The 14,307-nt window shown below is 46.5% G+C and overlaps 1 protein-coding gene across 1 annotated transcript; it reads left to right on the top strand.

Moving 5' to 3' along the window:
• The first annotated feature begins 1,734 nt into the window (after positions 1-1,734).
• TMED1 (transmembrane p24 trafficking protein 1) lies at positions 1,735-14,014 on the top strand. Its single transcript, XM_068274339.1, has 4 exons — positions 1,735-1,972; positions 5,349-5,446; positions 5,600-5,783; positions 7,104-14,014. The coding sequence occupies exons 1-4, from the start codon at positions 1,739-1,741 to the stop codon at positions 7,320-7,322; spliced, it is 735 nt and encodes a 244-aa protein (XP_068130440.1). The 5' UTR covers positions 1,735-1,738; the 3' UTR covers positions 7,323-14,014.
• The last annotated feature ends 293 nt before the right edge of the window (positions 14,015-14,307 follow it).

Consider the following 14,307-nt stretch of genomic DNA (forward strand, 5'->3'; position numbering starts at 1 on the left):
CTTTGAACAGATTTGGCCTCTTCAGGTTCTGGGTTGCTATATTTCTATCTCAGCAAGCCTCCGCTGAACACTGGCTACTAACTGAACACACACTGTAACTAGTAGTTGGCTCTCAGGCCCATACTCATCTGGCTGCCGGGCTCCTTTCTGTCCGGATTAGCTCGGATGTACTCTGTGCACGCTGCCTCTGGCCTCCAGTCACTGTTTGGCCGGGTTGCCTCTGCCTTACTTGCTCCACTGTAGTCTCTGCGTGGCCGCCGGGTCCCCTCTTAGCCTCCGGGGTGACTGCTGTGGCCTTCCTCTACTCGTGGCCTCCTTTCCCGCTCCTCACCGCTGCCTCTTGTCTCCTCCTAAGTTCCGCTCTCCTCGCTCTCTGGCTGGTTCTAGCCAGTTCCCTCCGGCTACACCTCTCCCGCCCTGCGCCGTAGTGTCTGACAGGCCGTGCGGGGCTCCTGGAAAGCTCCACCGCTCCGTGTGCTTTGGTCGCCTAGTAACAGTCTATGCGACCATTACAGCGCCTCCTCTCCTCTCCCATGCACCGTTTTGGTTCCATTAGGCTAACATCTAAGGCGAAATTTAGCCTTAGATGCTAAAGTTACCTGACACATAGAAATACATTGGCAAAATCTTGGGACCCTCTTTTAGAGGGTTACAAATGGAACAGTGAGGTCGGACATGACGTGGGAAAGGTGGTACAGTGAGGTCGGACATGACATGGGGAAGGTGGCACGGTGGGGTTGGACATGGTGTGGGTAGAGTGGCACAGTGAGGTCGGACACATTGTGGGGAGATTGGACCAGTGAGGTTGGACACGGCGTGGGGAAAGTGGCACAGTGAAGTTGGACATGGTGTGGGGAGGGTGGCACAGTGAGGTCAGACACATTGTGGTGAAATTGGCCCAGTGAGGTTGGACATGGCGTGGGGAAAGTGGCACAGTGGAGTCAGACACGGCACAGGGAAAGTGGCACAGTGAGGTTGGACATGGTGTGGGGAGGGTGGCACAGTGAGGTCGGACACATTGTGGGGAGATTGGCCCAGTGAGGCTGGACATGGCGTGGAGAGAGTGGCACAGTAAAGTCACACATAGCATGAGCGCCCTAGCAGACATACGCAGCACGTCTAGCGCAGCATGTCCGGGTCGGAGGCCACCGACCAGGAAGCAGAATTTGATTATTACCAGAGATCAGAGGGAGACGCTAGGGCATGTGGGGTGCAGTAAGGATCAGTATAGCTCCCCATACACACATTAGAGAGAGGAGAGAGAGCTAAGGTATTTAAACAGAAGATGAAAAATTATCTACTAAGAGAAAAAAATAATTGCATACGAGCTCATGTATCATTTAGGTAAGAATTTGGCAGCCCTGCTTCTGACCTATGAGCAGTTATGAACCCTTTGTCAATATAATGATATAGTAGTATTAATAATGTGCTGAAATATGTCAGAAGGATATCTGACAGCTGCCATTTTCCCGTAGCCGGCAGCCCGAGGCAGCAGAGAATGTCTCCTGTGTGGAGGAATCCAACGAGCTCACAGGTCAGGTCTGGACTCCATACGTAGGACACGTATAGCTTATATATTGTGCCACACTTCTCATTGGTGGAGCTCCACTTCTTGCCCTTACATGGAGGATCAGGCAGGGGCGGGGCTGCTCTTATAGCCTCCAATAGGCGGACGGCTACAGTCAAACTGTTGCCTCACGGATCAATGAGATAGCGGCATGGGTTGACTGACAGTTGGATGAGCCAGTGGGAGGAGGAGCAGCCTGTACGGAAGCGGCCTCGGAAGGTGAGAGCTGTCTCAGCCGTCCCTATGGCTCCTGTGCACGGCCTCATCTGGCTGCTACTGCCGGGGATAGTAGCCGGGATCAGCCAACCTCAGGACTCCGAGCTGACCTTCCTGCTGCCAGCCGGGAAACAGGAGTGCTTCTACCAGACTGCTATTTACAATGGCAGCATGGAGGTGGAATACCAGGTGAGAGGGGCACCCATGCACACTATAGAGGAGGCTGCTGCTGGTGGGCACCCATGCACCCTTCAGAGGAGGCTGCTGTTAGGGGGCACCCATGCACCCTGCAGAGGAGGCTGCTGTTAGGGGGCACCCATACACCCTGCAGAGGAGACTGCTGTTAGGGGGCACCCCTACACCCTGCAGAGGAGACTGCTGTTAGGGGGCACCCCTACACCCTGCAGAGGAGACTGCTGTTAGGGGGCACCCCTACACCCTGCAGAGGAGACTGCTGTTAAGGGGCACCCCTACACCCTGCAGAGGAGACTGCTGTTAGGGGGCACCCCTACACCCTGCAGAGGAGACTGCTGTTAGGGGGCACCCCTACACCCTGCAGAGGAGACTGCTGTTAGGGGGCTGTTAGGGGGCACCCCTACACCCTGCAGAGGAGACTGCTGTTAGGGGGCACCCCTACACCCTGCAGAGGAGACTGCTGTTAGGGGGCACCCCTACACCCTGCAGAGGAGACTGCTGTTAGGGGGCACCCCTACACCCTGCAGAGGAGACTGCTGTTAGGGGGCACCCCCCTACACCCTGCAGAGGAGACTGCTGTTAGGGGGCAACCATACACCCTGAAGAGGAGACTGCTGTTAGGAGGAACCCATACACCCTTCAGAGGAGGTTGCTGCTGGGGAACACCCATACTGCACCCTGCAGAGGAGACTGCTGCTGGGGGAGTCATATGCAGGGGGCATGTGATATGGTCTTGTGGACTGTGTACTGCTGGATACTGCAACAGAATAATAAATATGGGGTGTGAGTGTGTGGTTAGCACTCTTGCCTTGCGTGTCTGTGTGGGTTTCCTCCGGGCACTCCAATTTCCACTCACATCCCAACAACACACAGAGAAGTTAATTGGCCTCCCCCTAAAAATTGGCCCTAGACTATGATACATACACTACACGATACATACATAGACCATGACTATGGTAGGGGTTAGATTGTGAGCCCCTCTGAGGGACAGTTAGTGACAAGACTGTCTACTCTGTACCACGCTGCGGAAGATGTCAGCACTATATAAATATTAAAATATATATTTTGTTGGTGTTTTGATTTGTGCAGCTACTTTTATATGTATTTGCTCCTTTCACATGTCTGTTGCTTTGTGTAGCAACATACAATATCATTGTATCACAGCACAATGCAATGGTATTCTGGAGCTAGAATAGCTGAGGTGCTTGCAGCAAAATAACCAACCAACATCCACTCATTTGTAAGAACTAGGGGACCCAGGGGGAAACCCTAACACTAAAACTGCCCACCTGGACCCTTTGCCACTGGGCTGTGGGCATGAAGCTCGCTTCATCTACCACCTCTACTTGTATAATTTTACCAAACCTATTTGGTGGTGTAAATAGTGATATCTCCTGTGTCCTCTAGTTCTTACAAATTAGTGGTTGCGGTCAGATTTCAGTGCTAGGCTAGTTGAGAGGACCCAGCAGGAAACTTCATAGGGAACAGTTCTCTAATCACAGCACCCTATTACAGCTCAAAGCGTTGTGATTGGCCGAATAGTGTGGGTGTAGTTTACTACAACCTATCTGAAACCTTATGCTGGGCATACACGGTACGTTTTCTACCGTGTAATCGAGCTGCTGATTGCTCGATTGATAATTTCCGACGTGTCCGATACCCTCTGGATCGATTCCGCGCTCGATACCGGCGGGTAGGACAAAAGAAGAAACAAGTGGAAGTTAAGGAAGCGCCCGCGGGGATGAGTGGGAATCGATCCATGCGCCCGTGGGGACGCGCCGGCGGCTCGATTACACGGTAGAAAACGTACCGTGTATGCCCAGCATTAGAGTTTGAGAGGGTGCCGTCCACTAAATCACGTTAGCTAAATTGCCCTATGAGTTTTCCTGCTGGGTCCCTTCAAGTAGACTAGCGCTTATAATGGTCTCCATTCGGTAATGAAATGTCAGAAAATTACCGACCAAAGCATTAGACTATTTTAATATTCACAATGTTTTCCGACAGAAATTACCATTTGTGGGTAAAGTGTGGAAAAAAAGTGATAAAAGCTGGGCAACATATTGGTAAAAGTCGTTATTTTAAACGTAAAATCTTCAAAAATGGAATTCATAATGGACAAAAAAGCGCATTGTTTTATCGTTACTAACCAATATTATTTATGTATTTTTTCAGCACCTGCAAGTACCTGGTGCTATTTTTCACTTGAAATCCAATTTACATGCAGTCTAGAGCCCTTTGAGTAATTTATGAGGGTGGTAATTTTACTACATGAATTTGGTTACCGCACATGGTATTGTGAATGGAGCTCATTGTGTCGGTATTTGGATACTGCACTGACATTTCCCATGTAGTGAGGGGAGGATGCCTCTGTAACCACCTTAAAAGGACCACTATTGTGAAAATTTAAAATACATGTGAACACATACAAATAAGAAGTACATTTCTCCCAGAGTAAAATGAGCCATACATTACTTTTCTCCTATGTTGCTGTCACTTACAGTAGGTAGTAGACATCTGACCGACAGGTTTTGGACTAGCCCATCTTCTCATGGGGAGTTCTCAGGTTGTTCTTTATTTTCAAAACTGGTAAAATTACATTTTGCTGCAGTACATTAAGGGCACTGGGGGACAGCTGTGACACTAGGCACAGGGGAACAGAGGAGGACACTGGAAGCACAGGGGGGGCATATAAGAAGTAGGGTCACAGCTCTATCCTAAAGCAACACCAATCAGGATTGGGAATTCAGACATAAACAGCTCCAACCTTGTGCGCAGCCTTGGCGTACTAATCGATGGGGATTTGAGTTTCAGAAACCAAATTTCATCTGTAGTTAAATCTTCCTACTTTCATCTGAAGAACATTGCAAAGAATAAACCTCTGATTCCCCCAGAGGATCCCTACCACACCCAGTAAAGACAGCACCATCCCTGGAGCTATTCAAATCCAGACTGAAAAGCCACCTGTTTAGCCTGGCATTTCCAGACTTCTAAAATTCTTCCTCTGTACCACGATGGTCTGAGCCATGCTTATGCGCTTTGAGTCCTATGGGAGAAAAGCGCTCTACAAATGTTATTTGTTGTTGTTGTTTAGACTTATGGGCAGATTCAAATTATAGGGGACCTGAGACGGTGGTGGGGTAAAAATTCATACATAGCTGGGGCTTCCTCCAGCCCCCTTCAGACCTTTGGCACCCTCACCGTTCTCCCAGCCAGGTCTGAAGGGGGCTGGAGGAAGCCCTGGCTATGTATGAATTTACCCCCATCCTGGTCTCGGGTATACTTTGAGAACGCACCTAATCTCGTTCATTAACCAGGGACTACCTGTAAATGTTTCAGGTGTAATTGGTTGTCTCATTGCTGCCCCCTGCAGGTGATTGGTGGAGCTGGGCTGGATGTGGATTTCTCAGTCACCACCCCTTCCGGGGTCCTGTTGATTATGGAAAGGAGGCGATCTGATGGGGTCCATACGTAAGTGAACTAATATTTTTAGCCATAGTTCTTTTCGTACTGCTCTGCTGTTCCTCTCTTGTTCTTGTGTCCTCTGTTGTTCTGCATGATGTTGGGGGTCTCACTAATGTTTGGTCAGCAAGTAACAGTTTTCCGATGTCTCGTTTTGAGCAGCGTGGAGCCCACAGAAGCCGGAGATTACATGATTTGCTTTGACAACTCGTTCAGCACCATTTCTGAGAAGCTGGTGTTTTTTGAGATTATATTTGACACTCAGCAAGCGGATGAGGAGCCAGATAGCTGGGCCGACATTGTGGAACCCGATGAACTTCTAGATATAAAGATAGAGGATATCAAGGTATGACTGATATGGGGGAGGAAGAAGGAGGGGGCGGGCGCATGTCACTGTCACTTCTCATTTAGTGTAGCTATTCTCAGAGTGCTGTACTAGTATTTAATGAAATAAACAAAACTATAATATTATGAAAAGGTAACAAACTTTTCCTAGATCATCTGTATTTTCCTAGCTCTTTTGTTTATTGGCTGATTCACACGGACGTCTGAACCAACAGCGCGGCCTCTCGCTCAGATGCTTCTCTGCTAGCGAGCAGAAAAGCATCTGGTGACCTTTTGGCGGCACTTCTTGTCCGATCGCTGCGTTTTTTGTTTTTACTCCAGCAGGGGTCCTCGGAAGCACCACGTTTAGCTGATGTAGCTTCCAACAATTTTACCTGCAAGATCGATTATTTCCAACATGTCCGATCTGAATTTCGATTTTTTTTTTTTTGATCGTTTTTTTTTTTTATCGATTTTTTTTTTTTTTTTTTTTTTTTTTTTTTTTTTTTTTTTTTTTTTTTTTTTTTTTTTTTTCATAGAACTGAATGAAAAATTGAAAAAAAATCGAAAATTCAGCTTGGACATGTTGGAAATAATTGATCTAGCTGGTAAATCTGCCAGAAAATTGTATGGTGTGTACCTAGCATTAACGAGATGACTGTAAAGACGTGATCGAGTGCAGTGTATACGCAAACTATGTTAAACGTTTAAAACCGCTGTCCATTCATTTTAGCACCAGTTCAACATCCGTGTGAACCAGTCCGTAGTCTGTCTATAAGTCTCTTGATTGGGTGATGTCAAATATAAATATTAATTATAGTAAAATATTATTTTTGTGGCAGGCTAGTGTACTGGTTAAGGCTTCCTGCACATTGCAAATCCGTTTTGCGGTTCCGATTTTCAATTCCGATTTTCCCTGAATACATTCAACAGAAAAACGGATAAAAAAATGCAGCATGCAGTAAGGATTGAAAACCGGATGTAAAAAGCTGAATCGGAATTGCGTGCAGGGAGCCTAAGGGCTCTGCTTCTGACACAGGTGACCTGGGTTCGAAACTCCTCTCTTCTTGTTAAGTAAGCCAGCACCTATTAAGTGAGGAGACATTGGGCAAGACTCCCTAACACTGCTACTGCCCATACAAAACTAGCACTGTTGGTGGGCCCTGAGGACAGGGTTGGGGAACACTATAGAGCGCACTCTAGTGGCTGGAGCTCAGGCACTTTGAGTCAGCCAGGAGCAAAGCGCAATACAAATGTTCTGTGTCTTGTCCATATATATTTACATTTTATGATTCTGCTCAGCAGCATTTATATTTGTGCTGGTTGCCTCTCCTCCCTGCAGGAGTCCATTGACAGCATGAGGTCCAGGCTAGAGCGCAGCATTCAGATGCAGACCGTCCTGCGGGTCTTCGAGGCGAGAGACCGTAACTTACAGGACAGCAACCTGGACAGAGTGAACTTCTGGTCCGCAGTGAACCTGGGGGTGCTGGTGACGGTGGCCTTCCTGCAGGTCTACATGCTGAAGAGCCTCTTTGACGACAAGCGCAAGGTTCGGACGTAGTAGGAAGGACCTCCGGCGGTTCCGTTACAGCGGTCTCAAATCTATGAAGTCTTCCTTTTATAGAGCCAAGAATGTAGAAGCAGCAGACTCAGCCTGCCACGGTTGTCACTTTAAAATGATCCGTGTTTTGCCTTTAACAACAAAAAGCACAAAGACATCAGAGTGTGAAATGCACACGCCTGCTGGTACATTAACCTGTGCCGGCCCAGACTTGTCATCAGATCAGCTATAGGTTTGTGTTGTCTTGCACACGCTAGTGGATTAGACCATGATGAAATGAGAGAATGCTGCAGCTTGTAAAAGAGGGATGAGGCCCCCTATATGACATCAATAAGCTGGCACATCCAATATAATTCTTTATTCATTTTGTATAAAAATAGCCAACGTTTCGGAACCACATAGGACCCCTTTATCAAGGCAAGGTTTGCTCGTAGGCAAAAATCTGTCTGCCACAATGAAAAGGCTCATATTGGAGAAGCTCTGGAGAAGACTCCACTAAAGTACTTACAGACGTGATGTGTGTTGGGCTGACGGCAGGAGGTCCTTGATAAAGGGGCCCTACGTGGTTCCGAAACATTGGCAGTTTTTATACAAAATGAATAAGGAATTGGTTTTGCCAGCTTTTTCCCTACTTGTCATCAGATCAGTTCTGTCCGCCATCCACCTTAGTGGACATCTTGTCGTGGAGAATGCTGGGAAATTACAGAGCGTATCCCAAATTCTGTAAGATGCTTGTCTGTGCTGTGTGATGGTGAAGCTACATCATGTCAAGGACAGACTGGGTAAAAATTGTATGTAAGCAGGATTGTATGTTAGCAGGATTGTCGTCCATAGCGATCACGTGATCTGATCTCCTTTACAGCTAGTAGTGGTGGCCATGTCTAGGAGAGCTGATGGAGAAGCATGTGATCAGTTTGATCAGCTGACAGATTTGCAAAGCTCTGATTTGCTGTGATCACGTCCTGCCTTACACCTGATCTTGACTTGCATATCTATCACCTGACCACACTGATCACATGCTTCTCCATGAGTTCTTCTAGACATGACCATCACTAACAGCTAGCCATATACCATACGTCGGGCACTCAATCGATTATGATCCTAGTTGGAAATCGTTCGGGGAGTAGCGATGGCTTTAATACATTGCAACACTTAATTTCCATCAAATCTCAGCAAAAATCTGTTTGAAAATCAATTGAATTGCCATGGCTGCTAGATTTGTATCGATCAATGCACCACAACGATACACTGCTTTTTATAACCAGCCGATCCTACTTGCACCGGTCGAATCAAACATAGTGCCTTTCCCAATTGGGTTTTCATAAATATTTGGTTTAAAAAAAAAAAAAAATGGTCACCCTTATTTTTTTCGTTAGCTACCAGGCTGTTGTCAGTCCCCTAGTAACGAACACACCAAATCCAGCGCAGTAGACTTGGGCGCAGTCGGCGCCACCATAGGCCGTAATAGGAATTACGACTGTAGCGGCGCACAGGAAGTAACTTCGGTGCCATCAGAAGACGGAGCTGAGGTTATTTATAAAACACTTTAATTTGGCCTCCGGCAATAGCTGGAAGCCAAATTATTTCATTTCCCACCATCTATGGCGGCCTGGAGGGGGAATAGTATTTAACGGACCCAGGAACTTGTGCAGCAGCAGGACCAGCCATACCGGCTGTATCCTGTGCCAAAGTCTCCTGCGCCGATTCCTCTCCAACGCCCTAGTAATGCTGATTAGAGATCCTTAGGTATAAGCATATCAGCTGCATATAGATCTATGGCAGACAGCAGTGGGATGTACCACATAGACAAGGGTGGGGCTGGTAAAAAGGACGCTGGATATTTAGGCGCACCAGGTGACACCATAGACCGTAATGTGAATTATGGCTATATAGGTGCTCAGAGAGTTATTTTGGGTGCCGGCAAAAGATGGAGCCCAAATTACAAAAAAGTAACCCAGTGCAAATCAGCCGCCAGCAATAGCGGACAGCCGAATAGCATCTTACCCCTGAGTCCATGGCAGCCTAGATGGAATATAGACATTAACGCCACTGGGACTTTTTCAATAGCAGGGCAGGCTGGTTTTCAGCTTCACCCTGCGCCCAATTTTTCAGGCATGAATACAGACAGGGGTTCTCGGGCTCAGTTGAAATGTGCGTGCTGTTTGTTGAAGAGTGGAAAAGTGGCTGGTGTTACCTACTCCTAATTATCGAAGGTTACTTTCACACTGACACGTTGCGCTGTAACGGACACAGTTTTGTGCACCGTAAAATGCTGTGGATGAAAGTCTATGAACATTTCCCACCTCATCAGCTGCAAGGAAACGGATTCCTTTGTTACAGCGCAGAACATGCAGTGCATTGCTAGGACTGCACAATGTTGGTCAATGAAGGTGGTTATAGGTCAGGAGCTTCTTTGCCTGCATTATATTGCTCGGCAAATGTTCTTTCTAACTGCTTTCTGTGTGTTTATAACGCAGCGCTCCAGTGTGAAAGCAATCTTACTAATTTACTGTAATCACAGGTCCAAACTGGAGGTCAGATCTCTGGGGATCTTCAGAGCGCCAAATATGGGAGACCACAAAATGCAGAGTGATTTTGTACTCCATTCCGCCTGCGTCGCTATAGTAGTAATTAACATTATGGCCCATGGCAGTGCCCAGATCAGGGGTGACGCTGAAACAACCTCATTCACCAGTGGCTGCTTCAACAGCCTCTGCTGCACATGACCACACCCACCCCCTTAGCCAGGATAATGATGCTCAGAAGCAGAAGCCCCGCCTTCTCAGCTGATAACTCCTATGGCTAAACTGTTCCATGTCATGTGACCAAGGCTTTTCTTGGATTTTTTTTTTCTGTCTTCAGAAAACTTATTTGATATCACAAAGGTAACACCCACTTATTAAAGGGAACCAGAGAGGAACGGGGGGGTGGAAAAAGAAAAAGATTTTATACATACCTGGGGCTTCTTCCAGCCCCATAAGCCTGAATCGCTCCCACGCCGCCGTCCTCAGCTTCCTGGATCCGCCGGTACCGGGCCCGTCACTTCCGGCGGACGCGGCCAATTGTCCGCATCACAGGGGCTCCCTCCATACATGTACGCATGCGGCTGCGCAGTTAGCGGCCACATGCGTATCAGTATGGGGAGAGCACCCGGTGATGCGGAGAATTGGCCGCGTCCGCCGGCCGACTTGCCGACTCGCGGCAATGACGGGACCCGGTGGCGGCGGTTCCAGGCAGAGGAGGACTGCGGCGTGGGAGTGATCCGTGCGTATGGGGCTGGAGGAAGCCCCAGGTATGTATATTGCATCCTCTCTGGTTCCCTTTAAGCTGTCCCATTAGAGTGATGTTTAGCACAGATAATGATCAGTGGGGGGAGTTCTGGGGGAGGGAATGGATGTTTGGCAATACAGTATCCTGGAAATATGTTAGATTAGACAATCTCGTGCAATAATTGATGAAATCTGAATCATCGGTCACAGGGATCTTCCAAACAACTCTTCCAGATGAAACCCGTCGCTCTGTTAGTAATGTGCAATTGGTGCCAATATTTTGCATCACATACCAGCAGATTCATACATTTCACTTATGCTTCGGGCTTGAGGTCCCCACACCCTATGATAATGAGGGTGCATCCTACCTATTGACGACAGCAGACTAACACCTATTCAAGTCTGCCAGTTAAGACTGACCAGCAGGTGGCACTGCAGCTGACTGCTGAGATTGCCATTCCCTATTCACCACAAGTCAGATGACCTGGAAGGTTCCCTCTGTACTACATATGTGAAATTTAAAGGGAGTCTGAAGCTAGTTTAAAAAAAATAAAAATAATAATCATATACTCACCTAAAGAGAGGGAAGACTCTGGGTCCTATACAACCTTCTTGTTCTCCTCACGGTTGCTGCGTTCCAGCCCTTGAGCCCCCATTAGCAGTCTCCGTCCGATTGGTCAGAGACTGCTCTCCAGCGCTGTCCAAGGCTTTGGAAGTCTTCGGGAGCCGGAGTGCTTCCAAAGATGGATGGCTCCGTACTGTGCCTCCTGCGGTGGGAGATTTCAACCAGGAATCCAGCGATGGAATGTGGGGACCATGAGAGGAATGGGAAGGTTCAGTAGGACCCAGAACCTAGAGCCCTCCCTCTCGTTAGGTAAGTACACACACACACTTTAGACAGTTTTTCCGTCTACATAGAGGGAATATACTAGAATAGAATGTTGCACACAAGCAATTAAATGTAGAAGGCTAATTATTGATACTATACGGTATCCATGATTCATGGTAGATAGCTTGAGTAATCAGGCAATCTGTCATCAGCGTTCTAAATTTGATTGGCCACGTGAAAAGATCTGGTTCCCATCATGTGAATTCTGCTTCATGTTGAGCAAGAGACTCGGCTAAAGTCGGAATATAGCCGTACTTCTGCTCCGTATATAAAGAATCCTATTGCTGGTGGTTGTAAGGTTGTGTCTCCAGCCAAAACTTCTTTTCCTAACTTTGGATGGATTGGGAAAGTGTGAATCGTCTGGGTTGTACAGCTGTCTTTTCCACTGAGATTACCTCTCCCTTCACCATGGTGTCGCCAAGTACAGGAAGAGAGGGACGTTACAACAGGAGCACAGGCTGCAATAAAGATTGATTACAACCCTCCGAATTAAGGCAAAATGACGAAAAAAAACGTTTTGACTGGAATTGGATTGTGTGTTTGTGGTTTTAATGCTGTATAATATCAGAGGTACCTATATTTTTATTTGTATGCAATATAACTGAAGCAGTACATATTTTTATTTCTGATTGTTTACGGTTTTAGTTAAGTTTTTAATTAGCTCAAGCCAACTCTTGGCTCACTTTTGCTTTTAACGCATCTCTTAAATGGCAGACAGCATAAAGTGTACCTGTTCCTGAACACAGCTGAAGCTATTCTTCGGTTTTAACCTCTTCAAAAGTCTTTTTTTACATTTTTACTTAGTACAGTACTTTGTCTTAAATATATTTCGAATGGGTTGTGGAACGAATCCTAAGCATTTCCATTCATCCTTATGGGGAAATTTGCTTCGATATGAATGCTTTGGATTGCATGCATGTTTCCGGAACTAATTATGTCCGCAAGCCAAGGTTCCACTGTAGTAGAAAATGTTCCCTTTTTATTGAGGTTTGGTGAGACTGTATTCTACATTTCATGTGTCGCGCTAGGTTTATTTTTTTTTTATGTATTGGCCATTGATTTGATTTCATTTAGGGATTTCTGATGGTGCACTTTAAAAGAAGACTGCATGTCACATTGATCAGTACTGCTAGACATACAGGCTCCTGCCTCATAAATAGGGTGAAGGTACAGCAAGTTAAGTGTAGAGACTCCCAGTTGTCCCACTCTAAGGACCAATGAGGATGTTTGAGTAGGGCCAAAGTTGACATGAAGAAAATCCAATATGTGCTTAATAATTAAAGGAAACCTGTAATGATTTAAAAAAAAAAAAAAAAAAAAAAGTTTCACTTACCTGGGGCTTCTGCCAGCCCCCTGCAGCCGCCCTGTGCCGGTACTCCATGATCCTCCTGTCCCCCACTGTGGCTCAGTTTCACTTTTTCTTCAGTTGCTGCAAGAAAAGGCTTGACGTCCAAACCTTTGGAGAAACCAGCAATAATCTGGCCAAACCGGGGCCCAGCGTCCAACAGGTACACCAATCCTGTAGTCCAATGGCAATCAAACAAGGACACAGCACCCAGAGGCTGTTATACAGCACAAGCTGTATTGGAGCTTAGTGAACTCTCTTCTTAACCCCCTTGCCGTTCCAATTCTGTCAGCAAGGGGGCGGCGCAGCACCTTTTTTTTTTTTTTTCCTTTTTTTTTTTAAATTCATGTAGCTAGCCTAGCGCTAGCTACATGAATTAGCGAGCTACATTGTGAAAATCGGCCCAGCGGGGCCTGAGAAATCCTCCTGCGCAGGTTACCCCGAGCTGAGCTCGGGATAACTGGCAAGGAGGTTAAGTTGCTGGCCACTGCGCCTGTGTGGCTCTAGCCACACACATAATTGTTCTCAATCTACTGTGCAGGACGCAATGGTCAAAAGTGAAACTGAGCCGCGGCAGGGGACCAGAGGGTGGTTAAGTACTGGCACGGCCCACATGGCAGCTGCAGGGGGCTGGCAGAAGCCCCAGGTAAGTGAAACTTTCTTTTTTTTTTTTTTTTTTTTTTTAATAATTACATGCTTCCTTTTTATCAATCAATAGAACTACAGATCAATTTGACAGAGTGCTTTTACAGCAGAACCACCCACAATTGTGTATTTTTTTTTTTCAATGTATGCTCAGTTTAAATCGCCGGATGCACTTTAAGCCAATGTCATTGGACCTCTGCCATGTCTTATTCAACAGCAACAGCTTTTTAGAATATTTGCCCCCAGCCAATGTTCGTGCCATGACAGCTTGCCATCGGAGCATCCCTTTAATTGCATTGCTGCTACCAAGAGATTTTGTATTTTTATAGGAGTTCCTCAGTGCCTGTATCACCCATCCGTTTTATAGCATGGGATTTGTACAAAGACAATTCATTACTGTTCACTTACATTTCAGTGATCTCTCTTGCTGTTTTATAATGTGTTGTGATTGTGTCATTGGGAGAAGGAAAATACAGAAAGTCTTTATGAACAATGGTAGAAAATGCATAGTTTACATTTTAATAAATTTAATTTTTGTTATGGAGTGTGTCTGATGGGAGACTTGTTAATAATGTGTATAGGGTCAGGGTATTGCTGCTGTCATTATAGTGATGGACAAGTCTGACCTATGATGCAGTTTGGTGTTGGTTACAAAAAAATAAAAAATTGTGGATTTGATTAATCAGTCCACCCATCAGTTCCTTTCCCAATGAATGGTGGTCTGCCCTACATTCTATGCATGGGCTTCTTATTGTAACATCAGGGACAGTTCCCAGATATATGGAAATACATTCCGAGTGGTTTGGGTCACCCCGAGCTGCTTGGTTACTCTGTTGT

This window comes from Hyperolius riggenbachi, chromosome 3 (genome assembly GCF_040937935.1).
Source record: "Hyperolius riggenbachi isolate aHypRig1 chromosome 3, aHypRig1.pri, whole genome shotgun sequence".
NCBI classification, from domain to species: domain Eukaryota; kingdom Metazoa; phylum Chordata; class Amphibia; order Anura; family Hyperoliidae; genus Hyperolius; species Hyperolius riggenbachi.

Excerpts from the sequence above, each read along its gene's own strand:
- TMED1 (XM_068274339.1), top strand. The coding sequence starts at position 1,739 with ATGAGCCAGTGGGAGGAGGAGCAGCCTGTACGGAAGCGGCCTCGGAAG. Across the intron at positions 1,973-5,348 it reads GCATGGAGGTGGAATACCAG|GTGATTGGTGGAGCTGGGCT; the intron begins GTGAGAGGGGCA and ends TGCCCCCTGCAG. Across the intron at positions 5,447-5,599 it reads CGATCTGATGGGGTCCATAC|CGTGGAGCCCACAGAAGCCG; the intron begins GTAAGTGAACTA and ends CGTTTTGAGCAG.